Source organism: Magallana gigas, chromosome 8, assembly GCF_963853765.1.
Source record: "Magallana gigas chromosome 8, xbMagGiga1.1, whole genome shotgun sequence".
Classification (NCBI taxonomy): Eukaryota; Metazoa; Mollusca; class Bivalvia; order Ostreida; family Ostreidae; genus Magallana; species Magallana gigas.
The window spans coordinates 6,147,425-6,160,889 of NC_088860.1; the positions used below are offsets into that span (position 1 = coordinate 6,147,425).

Consider the following 13,465-nt stretch of genomic DNA (forward strand, 5'->3'; position numbering starts at 1 on the left):
GGGGGAGGGGCATTGTTAACCTTTTATAGCCCATGATGTAGGAATCCAGAATTTTATCCTGTGATAATGTATTTGGTCAGTGAATGAAATTTTGGGGATAACAGAGATTGTAAGATAAACAATATGAAAAGTGGATGATTATACTTCAATTATATTATTTTTACATTGTAACATGCGTTAAACCACTATGGAATTATTGAATTTAAGTACAAAAGAACACATAAGCTAAAATTTTAGATTCCAAAAGGGTGCATTAATTTTTAAGAGTTCTTTGACTTATATTATGACATTTAAGGTAAAAAGTATAAATTGCTTTCAAAAGTGATGACACCAATTTCATAACTCTAAATCTCTACTTTAGAAAAGCTGTGGGAAATTGTTAATATAAGATCTTATGTTTTTCATTCTGTTTTTTTTTTTCATTCTTTTCATTTCTAAAAAAATATCAATGGTTTTGAAAAAGTGAGATTCCTAATCTGTTCTTTTTATAGCCAAGACACATGTACTAAGCAAATTCTATCTATTGTGACATTTGGAATTGTTAATTTATCCTAAGTCAATTGTATGTCTTCTTTGATGCGATCACAAATTGATTTTCTTTGTTATCCAATATGTGTGAAGCAACTTACTGTCCAAACACCAGGTGTCATACATAGACTCTTATTTACTCAAGTTAAATTAAGCCCATTTAGCAAAAGTGTAGTTTTTTCTTAGTGTAATATCATAGTCTTTTTAGTTACATTTTTCTAAACATATGCAATTTTCACTAGGCCTAATGTCTTTGGTCAGTTTTTGAAAATCTAAATTTTTACGACAGGCGAGAGTCTGGCAATGCGCGTCACTTACTTGATTGCGCTCTTTCAATAAATACGTATCTTCATCGCCCACTCTCTGCCTCTTTTTCAAACTTCTGGGAAACAACCTATTTAGGATCGTCCAAAGAAGTAGAAAGTGTCTTCTCCAAAAAGATATATGCATACAATTCATCTAACCAAACTGTAAGAGACACATCTATACTAAACATGTAACAAGTTGTTAGACTAATTAATTCAAGTCGGCATATGTTTTGAGTTTACCAACCTTAATAAAATGTTTATCGATAATATCGATTCGATTATTGATCTGACTAAAATTAGCTTGAGTCATCGCATCACCATACTTAAAACTTTGACCGACGTTCCAATGTTTCCGTGCAATTTCATACATATTACATATAAATATAGCAATGACAGTTTGGCACCATTTATCAAAGTTGCACATGCATTTTTTTTACCAGAATAGATTCCGGTATATTGTTATTCTAAAAGGGAGCCTATGAACGCACAATTTCTTTTGATTCCACAATATCGAACGAATATTTGCATTGTTTTTATTGAGTTTTAAATGAGTTTTCACAGTTCTCCCATAATTAAATAAGTATCGAAATAAATCATACCTTTTACCTTTACCGCATACTGAGCTGTTTTTTTAACTAAGAAAGAAATTGAAACGCTAATTGAATTATGTTGAAAATGTATTCTCAAAAATTCTCGTCATTGATGTCGAAAATTAAGTTTCCGGGCCACAATTTATAAAAACTTTTAGTTAACAAACTATAATTGTTTAATTAAACAAAGTCAATATCAATGTAGGCTAAGAGTAGTGTTGACTTCTCGAGAAAAAAAATATTTACAAAGTGACCCTGATACGCTTCACACACAGTTCAAAGGGAAACATTGTATATTATTATACTTTTATGTTAAATACTGAAATATGATTGGTTTAGACGCAGTTGGTAATCCGTTCTATTACCCTCAGCGTTAGCAACAAACTTTGCAACGGGTAACACAACGAATTGTTACATGCGCGTAAATTATGCGCGTACGGTTCGCCGTAGAATTCACTTCATTTCTATATAAAAGCAGTAAAATTTTCTTTAAAATAACACATTCAGTATAATAAAATAAATAGTGCCTGTTTGGGAGGATAACAGTTGAAATTGACACCCCTCGAAAACCATTGTCAACCTCCGCTTCGCGTCGGTTGACAATGGTTGTCTCGGGGTGTCAATTTCAACAGTTTCCCTCCCAAACAGGCACTATTTATATACTAGTAAATCGAATGGTGTAATGTACAAAAAATTAAGAAATATAAAATACAAATAGGAAAGTAAAGAATACAAAAAGATGCTGAATGTAATTTACCATACATAACAAAACATGAATAAGCAATGTTAAAATACAAATAATAAAAAAACATACAACCAAAATGGAAAATGTTAGATTTCTGAAAAGACAGTTTATATAATTATGGTAAAAAAATTGTAATTAGTATACAATTAATTGGAAAAGACCGAATATTGAAACGTTTGATTTGACATATGTGTCAAACCTAAGATTTGTATTTTGAGGTTTAGTTTAGACTGAGACATAAGAGAAGTGTACCAGTTTGATACTAAAGTTGGAGTAATGTAAAGTCTAGTTGTAATGTGCGAGTTTTAAGGACATTGTTAATGTCCAGTTTTATTCATAACAATAGCTGCTCATACTTAATCTAATTACAAGTACGTAAAATTACGCGTTTATCTAACTTTGAGACAGTGCGTCTACCATGGATCTTATGATTCCCGTATTTTTTTTTTTCGAGAATCTCAAATTAATTGTTGTTGAAAATGCACTTTGTACCCCCAAGGAAGAGCTACATATGCATATGATTGTTTGTAATGCGTGTGTGAAATATCAACTTTATATTGAAAAACCGTTACATCGTTAGGACTTATCAAAGTTATATATAAAGACTTACTAATGTTATGAAAAAGCAGTGTTAGTCTATTATTCAATCAGCGTACGACGGACAGATTCTATCGCTCTATCTAAAACCTACACTGCTCAATTTTCAACCTTCTAGTAGATATGCAGGGTATTTCTCGGAAAAAAGTGGTATCAAATATGTATTGAAATGATTTCTTATCTAAATGTAACTGAAATTAAAATCGCACGGCAATTTCATAAACATTCCCAGAGAGACAAAACGCATAGCTAGTTTGAAATAGAATGTGGTGTATGTTGATTGCAGTGCCTAAGTCACTTTTACATTACTCATCAATAATTCCGATATAAATTGGTTTTTTTCCCATAAGAATTTTACAATTGACTTATTTTATTCATCATCCTGTTATGCTTTTCCATCAGTGGTTTTGACAGTTAAATTTATATACCCCCAAGAGTATATTTATCATTGAAAAAAATCATTTCCTTTTCCTGTCGTTTAATTATTACATAAATGAAGATTTCACTGCAGATATTTAAATATCCATGCTAAAATACAATTAACAGTATATTTATTATTTGCAGCGATGACAACGAACGGATTAAGTCCCCCTGATTTTGTGAGTTCCTGGACATCCATTACAGCCTACTCCAATCCTGAGGTCACCATCACCCACGGTTTCGGAGAAATGCCGATGAAGTTGGACGTCTTTGTCCGTGTGACTCACCCTGTTCACGGAACGGTCACTTTCTCGGCCACTGGCTCGGGACAGACCAGTGACGATCCTTCAAAACCTTTCGGGGGAGTGATTTACCTGTACAACACAAATTCTGTCAAAATAATGGCCCCTGGACCATCCTCCTGTTCACCTTGTTCTGGGGGCGTGGCATACTTTGGTATACATTTGTCTGTCTGTCCGTTCGTCTGTCTCTCTCTAAAATTCTTTACATTGAGACTTAGTCTACAGATTGACATTTGTATGCTAGTACATCTCTCTCTCTCTCTCTCTCTCTCTCTCTCTCTCTCTCTCTCTCTCGATCGATCGATCGATCCGTGAAATTGTGATTTTACGTTCTTAAGACTCTCTTTTACCCAGGTATTTCTCTACACCGTCCACAGATTGACCTCTATTTATTCCACATTTACAGGCGATTCCGGATTTTCCGGTCCCTCCTCGACCTCTGGGGTGATAGTATCTGGTGAAGTCATGGTTCGCGCTTGGAAAACATGCACGTTTGTCAAACCAGCAACTATTTCATCTGCATACCCTCTGAGTAATGCAGGAAGTATGTACCAATCAAATGGCAAGACCTGCTTGTTTTAAATACCGTCGAATCTTTATCTCCGGTGCTCTTTTAGAGGGTTGTATAATATCGTTCTTCATTCATTTATATTATATTGTAATAAGTGAATTATCGTAAACTGATGGGCTGTATTGCCCAATGTTGATTTTTTGAATAAATAATAATATACATTCCGTCAACAAATAAATGAATGCAAAACCATAGACCTTAGCATGGTTACCACATAAAATCATTTTCAATTCTAAATTCTGACCCAACCTACTTTTGATCTTAATTTGCGATTTATGATCTAGAATTAAATGTGAAAAGAGTAGGTCCAGATGAACTATTGTAAATTCTGCCATCTTGCAATACTTGTATGCTATAATCTATTCTTTTACCCGGTGGATCACTCACTCAATTAAAGAGAGATAAAATATTGTTTTTCTCTTTTGTGTATTTAGACAATTACTATCAGATTCCTATTGGATCGGCTCCTGATCTAGTTCTTGTAAAGGCATTTTTCGACGACGGATGGATCATGGATGCCCAAGGTAAACACCAGATCCAATAAAATTATCATTATAACACCAATTTATCATTACAAAACAAACTTACCTAATCGATAAACAGATTCATATTTGGCATCTACATGTAATTTGCATGGATTTAAAAGTATCAAAATTTCGAGTGTACACTTGTACGTAAATTTGTGGACAGATTGAAAAGATTAACTGATGATTTTTGGTCATGCTTTCCCTCTAATAACACGTGGAACGACTTAACAACGATTTCCACGAAAACTGGTCTCCAACAAACTGTTATGAATCTACAATGATATATTAGTATTAGACTTATAGCACATAATATTTGTCATGCTTAGCAAAATGAGTTTTCACAGCAACAAAATATGGTGGCCAATAAGCCATAAAAATTGTTCTATTAAGTCCCCTTTGTCCTACTTTGAAATGGATAGTAACTCTTGCAGGGACAGTTTCTTTGACGGAGGGTTCGAACGTGGGTGGAGTACAGTACGTGTTTGATGTGTTTAACGCATACGTCAGAACCCCGAAAGATGGTGCGTTTTGATTCTTTCATGTTTACATGTAAATTAATGTTCAAATGCATTTTCTCAAGGTAATGATAAACTATGCTGTTTCTTTCCACTGTTTTTCATAGATTTCTCTTCGATAAATGTGTAAACGAGAGACGTATTTATCCATATCTATAAATAGATAGGTGGACACTTTTGATTAGTTAATGACATTTTCTTTACAAAACTCTGAATACTTTAATGTTACTTAGAATCACACTTCATGATCTAAACATATCTGTCCATCATTCTAAAATTGCTGTTCTATATTTCTTTAGGAAAGATGTTTAATGGTATTAACTGGGGAAGTGCTGGTGATCTGGAGTACATTAATGGAAGTGTCAGGGTTTACACGTGGTCGTTCCAGGGCCTAGAATACGACCCCAATCTTCTGACCAGTTCCTATTCCGGCTCAACAGATCCTGTCACAAAGACATTGACTTACGATGTCCATAACAGCTCCATCATCATGATGGTTCACGTAAGGGAATATTGACATATACGGTTATAAGGAAATGTACGTTTGATCATCAATTTTTTCGCTTTCCAATGCAGATACAAATGCAGTCTTATAGTTTTTTTTTTCCTTGTGTTTTAAGAATAAGGTTCTCCGATCCTCAGTCTCAGAGTATTTTTTCATCATAGAAATGTTATTTATCCTTCAAACTTTATAAATAAAATAAAATCGAACCAAAAATGATGGTATCATTGCATTTTACGAAATAATTGCAATTTTGGCCACAATAGATAAAATAGAATGAATAATGCAAGTTGAGATTTAATAAGAGAAAAAAACCCCGGTTGTTCCGATGCATCGAACTCCTTTACCTCAATCTAGTAGTCTCCTTGGAGCCAGTAAGCCAAGCAGTTCTAAATAGTTGAGTGTAAAAACTAGCACTACAATTTAATTTGTCTTTGTAAAAGGCAGATTTATGGTACGCATGAAAAAATTCCGGATAATTTAGAGTTACCGAACATTGCTGAGGATCGGATGTCATTAAGAAGGCTAGGTAGTCCATAAATTACCCATGAAATACAAATTTGAGTAACTTCTATATTTTCATACAGAGCTTTCGATCTTCTAAAGGAGATCAATACAGTGTACCGTCTAAAATTGTTTTTTCCCTTAAATTTTCATTGATAGAAATAGGGAACAGAGCCTATTGATTAATTCTCCAAATCTTGTGTGAATATGAAGTAGTTTTTTCCCATCTTTTACAGGCATCCTCCAGAGACCCAAATCACTACGGTCTGACGTTCCCGGTCTCAGGGACAGCCATGACGGACGGGGGCGGGGTCACCGGGAAATATGGGTCCCTCTTCTATGCCTATGATAACATTAATCAAATCTTCTTCTGGAAGCCTTCTTCTGGAATGGGGTGTCACACAATGATAGGCGGGGCCTGGTCTGACCACTTGCTGGACGGAACAACAGACTGTTCCAACTTACCGAATATTGACATTCGGTTCCTGCAAGCCACTATTGATGGTATGGGAGGGGGTTTGATTTCTAACACTTTCAACATGACAATAATCTAAACAGCTTTCGTGACGAATAATCAAATGATAACAACAATGTTTTAAAATAAATATTCGAAAAAAGACAAATGTCATAACAATTAAACAAGTACTAGTATTTAAAAAGAAATATTTAAAACTGAAATAAGTAATATAAAGTATATTATTATACTTTCATGTTAAATACTAAAATCTGATTGGTTTAGACGCAGTTGATAATCCGTTCTATTACCCACAGCGGTAGCAACACACTTAGCAACGGGTAACATAACGAATTGTTACATCCGCGTAAATGATGCGCGTACGGTTCGCAGTAGAATTCAAGTAATTCCTATAGAAAAGCATTTAAATTTTCTTTAAAATTGACATTCAGTATAATAAAATAAATAGTGCCTGTTTGGGAGGATAACAGTTGAAATCGACACCCCTCGAAAACCATTGTCAACCTCCGCTACGCGTCGGTTGACAATGGTTTTCTCGGGGTGTCGATTTCAACAGTTACCCTACCAAACAGGCACTATTTATATAATGCAATAAACTTTCAACAAACATTATGTAGAAACATTTGATATAACATATATATTTATTCACCAATCATTGATATATTTGATGATTATGCATGGCTTTGTTACTGTTGCAGAGCTTCCTTGCGAGGAGAAGGGCTGTTCTGGAACTCCGGCCGGCCGTCTGTGATTGTGCCGGGACAGGGATGGAGGGCCAATACTGTTCGTCACGTACGTATTTCTATATATTGCTGATACAAATATTTATGAATACGTGTATTGTTATTCCCGTACCTGATCTATTTTTTTAACCCCCTCATTAGCATTACACCCCGGTTTTTCAATATCAAATATTAATTCATTTTGACATCATCAGTAATATAATCTTAATTTATGTTTGATTTAAAGGAGTTGCATGTCCACCTTTAATTTTTGGGGTTGACGCCATCTTTGCCACTTTTATTGACATGGAATACAAGTTTCAGGATTCTGTGGTGTTTGAATGTATGGTGGGATTCGAATTTAGCTCGGGATCGAACAATAGGACATGTCAAGCTGATGCTACCTGGAGTGAGCCCCGTACATTTGTACCCGTAAGTAAACTTCATAAAAATGTCGCACTGACAGTCTCAAAAGAAATAATTATGTGTCTTTGAAATGAAAAATGACAATAACAAACTGTCAACCATTTCAAAAATCCATAAAGCGACGCGAAATACAAATTCAAAGCAGAGCAACACCGACTTCTAAAAAGATAGAGGTGGGATCAGGTGCCTAGGAGGAGTAGGCATACTCTGTAGACAGGTCGCACCCGCAGTGTGCTCCTTGTCGAGTACAATTGGGCATGTCAGGATCGAGGTAAATGTCAAAATCGGGAAAATGTCATAATAAGGGGAAAAAACTGAAAAATTGAAGATTTGGTTTGTTTGTGATGGTCCAATATACAAACTTTGAGCAAACACGTACCTCCATTACATTGGAGGTAGGATCAGGTGCCTAGGAGGATAAGAATCCCCTGCCAACTGGTTGCACCTGCCGTATGCTCATTGTCAAGATCATGAAAAACGAAAGAGACCGTAGTCAGTCCGGTGTCTAACAAGTTTGAAAAACGTCAGTCAGCATGTGTCTTAATAAAACATTGTACTTGCCGACAAGGTCATTGGATCAACCATAGAACTTGCGTAAAGATGATTTTAATCGAGGTTCTTGATATTCTTGTTTCAACAATTTGTTTGTTGGTAGCTTACTTGCCTCGTTTAAGAAATTGTTTGAATGAAGAGCATGCTCTTGCATAACGAATAAGCCGAGAGACATAAAACCCCATAAGTAGGTGATGTGATATATTGCTACCTAAGTAAGGGAAGTTGACAATGGAAAAATTAAAATCATCAGGTTTAACATATAGTTTTGTCGTTAGTTTTGTTGTTTTACTGAGTTTTTTTATTCTGTAAAACTAATGTAATTAACTTAATTTGATAACATAGATTCTAAATAAAAGATGTATGCCATTCATGTCGTAATAAAAACGGATTGATCTAAAGATACAAAAATGAAGTCAATTATTTCTCTGCAGCTGTGCCCTGTCCAGATGTAGACCCTCCAATCCTGGGAGTTATAAATGGTACATATAACAAATGGTTCGGAGAAGAAGATCACGTTTGAATGTAATCCTGGCATGATGTCCTGTCTGGGGACTTGAACCGCACGTGTCAGGCAAACCAGACCTGGACCGGAACCCGGCTGGAATGCGCCCCGTAAGTTCTGAGGCATTTATGCAAATACTTGTTTTCAAGGTTTGGGGTATTCATGCATAATACTTATAATACTTGTTTTCAATGTTTGAGGCATTCATGCAAAATACTTGTTTTCAGGGTTTGAGGCATGCATACAAAATACTTGTTTTCAAGGTTTGAGCCATTCATGCAAAATACTTGTTTTCAAGGTTTGAGCCATTCATGCAAAATACTTGTTTTCAAGGTTTGAGACAGTCACGCAAACGACTTGTTTTCAAGGTTTGAGGCATTCATGCAAACGACTTATTTTCAAAGGCATAGGCAGAAAAAACCCTAACTCTCTATACATGTTTATTTTAGATTTAAAGGAATTCCTATTTTTACTCACTATGGATAGGTTGCTTGATAAGACATTTTGAAAATAAAATGCTGTAAAATTGTTAGAATAAGTAGCGTTTCCATTTTTATAAGAATGCCCAGATCTCACACATAAACTCATTTGTTCCATGAATGCTCTTGACAACTCATAAAATTTTGTATCCATGAACTTGGAATTGTTTTTCTATCCATAAAACTCTAACGAATTTAAGACTCAGAAGTATATAAAATGGATATTATAAAGTGAAGGAACGGACAGGTTTCGCATGCTAAGCATATGGCGCGTATTGTTGCATTCTTTATACATTATTTAACTTTGATGTTTATTATTGAGATCGGTTATTTGGACAGTGAGTTGTGGGGATCCGGACCCTCTGCCGTACAATGCTCACCAAACAAACTTTGGAAACACGTACGGCGTGGTGGCCACATACGCCTGTGACAAAGGGCATGAGTACAGCTCGGGGGACACCGCCATGCTGTGTCAGACCACTGGCCAATGGAACGGCACCTCTCTCAACTGTTCTAGTAAGTGGATATATCTTACTTTTAAAAGATTCTTGATTCTTTGTTTAATATTAAATAGTGTCTAGAAAACAAAAACCAGTTATTCGGTGTCATAGCGGACATGAGTTATAAAATACACATATTTTGAAGACTTTCCTATATCTTCTCGGACTACTTAGTATGCATTAATCATTTGGTTCTTCTTGTTGCATGTATTATTTTCGCTATAAACTTGACATCACATTTTGTTTTGCAGGGGTACACTGTGGATGGCCTGCCAACGGAAACAATACAAATATGACGATTACAGGAACACAGTATCAGGACAAAGTATTTTACCATTGCTTTCCAGGATACGAATATTACAACATACACAAGGCATTGTACTACGAGACATTTCCTCGATATTGTCTACACACTGCAGTCTGGCAGCCGCCGATTGATTGCCAAAGTAAGACCATTAAAAACAAATGAATGTAATCGTATTTATCCTGCAACTACCCATTGCATTGAAGATAACTCAAACAAACAAACAAATAAGCATACAAACAAACAAACAACAACAAAAAACAAAATAAAACAGCTTCAATTATTCAACTTCGATTCAATTAACGTTGTACGCCTTGTTTTTTCATTAACTCGAGAAAATTTGAGTTAATTATTTTCAGGTTGCCCCCAAAAAGAAATTAATAATCTGTTTTGTGAACTGCATAGCAAAAATTGTCCCTACAATGTTAATTTTTATGATAGTAACTGAGTACTAAATTCTTAAGGTTTTTATAATTATAGAAGTAAACATTTTTGTCAGCCTCTAATTTTAACCAAAAGTTGTTTGATTTAGAGAAAGTATGTGGAGACCCTGGCACGCCCGTGAGAGCTACGCTGGACCATGCGAACAGTAACGTAGGAAATTATGAGTTTATGTCTATCCAGCGCTACAACTGTTACACCGGATATGAGGTCATTTCCGGTAGTCTGCAGATTGAGTGTACAGAGTTTGGAACTTGGAATGACACTGTTCCTATTTGTGATAGTAAGTAGCCAAATAAAAATTAATATGTAATGTATAAACTTGTTGAGCAAAGATAAAAAGTAAATGGAATATTGTAGCGTTATTTTAACGCCAATTAACGTATGTGTATGATTTTAGGTATCCTACTGTAAACCAAGCACCTGTCATTACAAAATCTGCTATGATAAATTTTCGCGAATTATATACAATTATAACTTTCATGATGAGGTCAATAAATTTTCATACTCCTAATAAGAGTAACATATCGCACAAGATCGAAATATTTATTGCATATTTAACATTAAATTATTGAGCAATGCCATTATCCACAAGCAGAGTTTCATCGCAAATCTTGCAGATATAAACGCACGCGCATTATACACTTGGCTTACAATATGTACTAGTATGTTCATTAACCATGATGACTTGAAATAAATTTTCTATGGTCCGCTTTTCTTTCTGCAGTTAGAAAATGCACACATTTTGGCAACGTGACTAACGGTTTCGTGTACTACCAAGGCCTGGAGTACTTGAACCATGCCGTTACCGTGTGTGATCCCGGGTATGCGTTATTTTCCGGTGACGCCGTGCGCATGTGTGACGCAAACGGATATTGGACGGGCAATGTTCCGGTGTGTCAAGGTGAGCACTGTTCATAAATCTGGCTTTTTAAAAATATATTATTGTTTTGAATGTTCATTGTATAAGCTGTAACAATAAGTGGCTCATAATGTAAGTTTTTTCCCTTCTCCCCTTTTTCTCTTTCAGAAGTAAGAGTTATATATTTCATTGATCCATTTGACTTGAACTACACTTTGCCAAGTATATTGGAGTTGGAGGAACTAAAAAATACGGTTAAGATAGACCCCAAAAATACGTCATCGTACATGAGGTCTCTAAAGTCCCAAAATGATCCACGGCCGAGTGCAATGGCGATCGGGGTGTCGGGACTCCTGATTATACTAGGAATCTGCGCATATATCTGCTCACTGGATCTAATTAGTCACGTGAGAGAAAATGGTAAGGTGAAAGTGACCCAGGGTATGCCAAAAAACAACACGAACGTCGTGGCTGAGAACGGATCGAGCGATAAGTTCGCCAAAAAGGGCAAGAAAAGGGTCCAGGGTTCAGCAATGTCCGTGGAAGACACTCCGCACGTTTATACATGACAGAAAACAACATACGGCACAAAAAGGATTGTTTTTTTTAATATTTATGACTTGTACGTGAAGTAAGACTTTTGAATTACCAATGTTTGACTATCCTCTAGTCCTGTGACACTGTTATCTTTACACATATCTCTATTTTGAAGTACCTACGTTGAAACATTACTTTCATCAAAAGAGCCTGCTGACCATTTCATTATTTCTTTGACATAAATGTACATGTATGTCTAAACATTCTGAGTATCTTATTCTATGCGTAATGAACATTTGTGGGATCAGATCTCACCGTAACCAACTTTTCTCACGTCAATACTCAGCCTCAAGTCTGCGTTTTGACCTCAAATTAATGCACCTTTCTTTTAAGGATTTGAGTTGAGAATTGAGTTGAGTACTTTAAAATTTTGGTGACGACAGGGGGAGATACGCCATGATCAAATGTAACTCACATGTACAAAAGACGTATCGGATATCAGCACCGAATCCTTCAGACCACATCACCAATCGCTACTTCTCCGGCCATTCGGATACTACAGCTCTGTCGAAAGGTCCGAGAAGGCGTGAATGACTCCACCGCAGACTCTTTGGGCATGGATACTCCCACAACTTAATTTTGTTAAGAAATATTAAAATCTTATGCCGGCTTCGTCTTATTTATGTTTTAATATAGATTTTGCGTTTTTGTATTGATTTGTCATATGAAATAAACATTAACGGAAGTGCCTGTGAACCCCTCAGCATTTAATGTTAACCCCCCCCCCCCCCCCCCCAAAAAAAAAAGCTGAAACAAGTAACTTGCTGTATGCCTGTTTATTAATATATATTGAACATAGTAGTGTATTTTTGTTTGTTTTATCACTGCGATTTGTTTCCTTAAATCTGCTTTTAATGCACCACTTCTTTCTCCATTTTGATTCTGTTTCACAGTTTATAGACATCTACTAGTTGACCATAAGCTGGGAAACTTCTTTTGTTTTATTTAAGGAATAAGGAATCATTCTTTGAGTATTATGGGGTTATAATTTCGGTCGGGGCGTGGTCAAATCAATTAAAGCCCGTAGGGCTTTATGATAGATTTGACCACGCTCCGACCGAAATTATCACCTCATAATATTCAGAGAATGATAACTTATTACTTAGATTTATATTTTTGTACACTATAGATTAAGGAATAAGGAATCATTCTTTAAGTATTATGAGGTGATAATTTCGGTCGGGGCGTGGTCAAATCCAATAAAGGCCGAAAGATTTTAAGATAGATTTGACCACACTCCGACCGAAATTATAACCACATAATATTCAGAGAATGATTCCTTATTACCTATATTTATATTGTTTCCAATTTGTACACTTTGAGACATTATTTTAAAACCACTATTTTTTATGTAGCACATGTTTTACACGCGGCGCAGCCAATACCGTTTTCGATTATGCTGTAAGACACGCCCATTTTGTGTTACTTATGTTTTATGGAGTTACTGGGTGTTAGGGTTCAAAATTGATTCATAATGTTATCACAGAAAAAGA

The 13,465-nt window shown here is 35.5% G+C and overlaps 2 protein-coding genes across 2 annotated transcripts in view; both read left to right on the top strand.

Annotated features, from left to right (window-relative positions):
- LOC105338646 (uncharacterized) overlaps positions 1–8,892 on the top strand; it is a 25,628-nt gene extending 16,736 nt beyond the window's left edge. Inside the window, exons 2-10 of the mRNA XM_011443852.4 lie at positions 3,333–3,644; positions 3,897–4,034; positions 4,496–4,585; positions 5,020–5,109; positions 5,403–5,605; positions 6,346–6,613; positions 7,283–7,376; positions 7,554–7,738; positions 8,719–8,892. Of these exons, the coding sequence (XP_011442154.3) occupies positions 3,333–3,644; positions 3,897–4,034; positions 4,496–4,585; positions 5,020–5,109; positions 5,403–5,605; positions 6,346–6,613; positions 7,283–7,335 (1,154 nt within the window). The 3' untranslated portion in view covers positions 7,336–7,376; positions 7,554–7,738; positions 8,719–8,892. The remainder of the gene's footprint in view (positions 1–3,332; positions 3,645–3,896; positions 4,035–4,495; positions 4,586–5,019; positions 5,110–5,402; positions 5,606–6,345; positions 6,614–7,282; positions 7,377–7,553; positions 7,739–8,718) is intronic.
- Positions 7,613–12,702, top strand: LOC136270648 (protein lev-9-like). Its single transcript, XM_066068955.1, has 6 exons — positions 7,613–7,649; positions 9,608–9,784; positions 10,020–10,214; positions 10,605–10,796; positions 11,241–11,417; positions 11,544–12,702. The coding sequence occupies exons 1-6, from the start codon at positions 7,613–7,615 to the stop codon at positions 11,942–11,944; spliced, it is 1,179 nt and encodes a 392-aa protein (XP_065925027.1). The 3' UTR covers positions 11,945–12,702.
- Positions 12,703–13,465: the final 763 nt, after the last annotated feature.

What these genes read in the sequence shown, in the direction of transcription:
- LOC136270648 (XM_066068955.1), top strand. Translation starts at nt 7,613, where the DNA reads ATGGAATACAAGTTTCAGGATTCTGTGGTGTTTGAAT. An exon ending in CACTGTTCCTATTTGTGATA is followed by an intron (nt 10,797 to 11,240) that starts GTAAGTAGCCAA and finishes TTCTTTCTGCAG; the next exon opens with TTAGAAAATGCACACATTTT. An exon ending in CAATGTTCCGGTGTGTCAAG is followed by an intron (nt 11,418 to 11,543) that starts GTGAGCACTGTT and finishes TTTCTCTTTCAG; the next exon opens with AAGTAAGAGTTATATATTTC.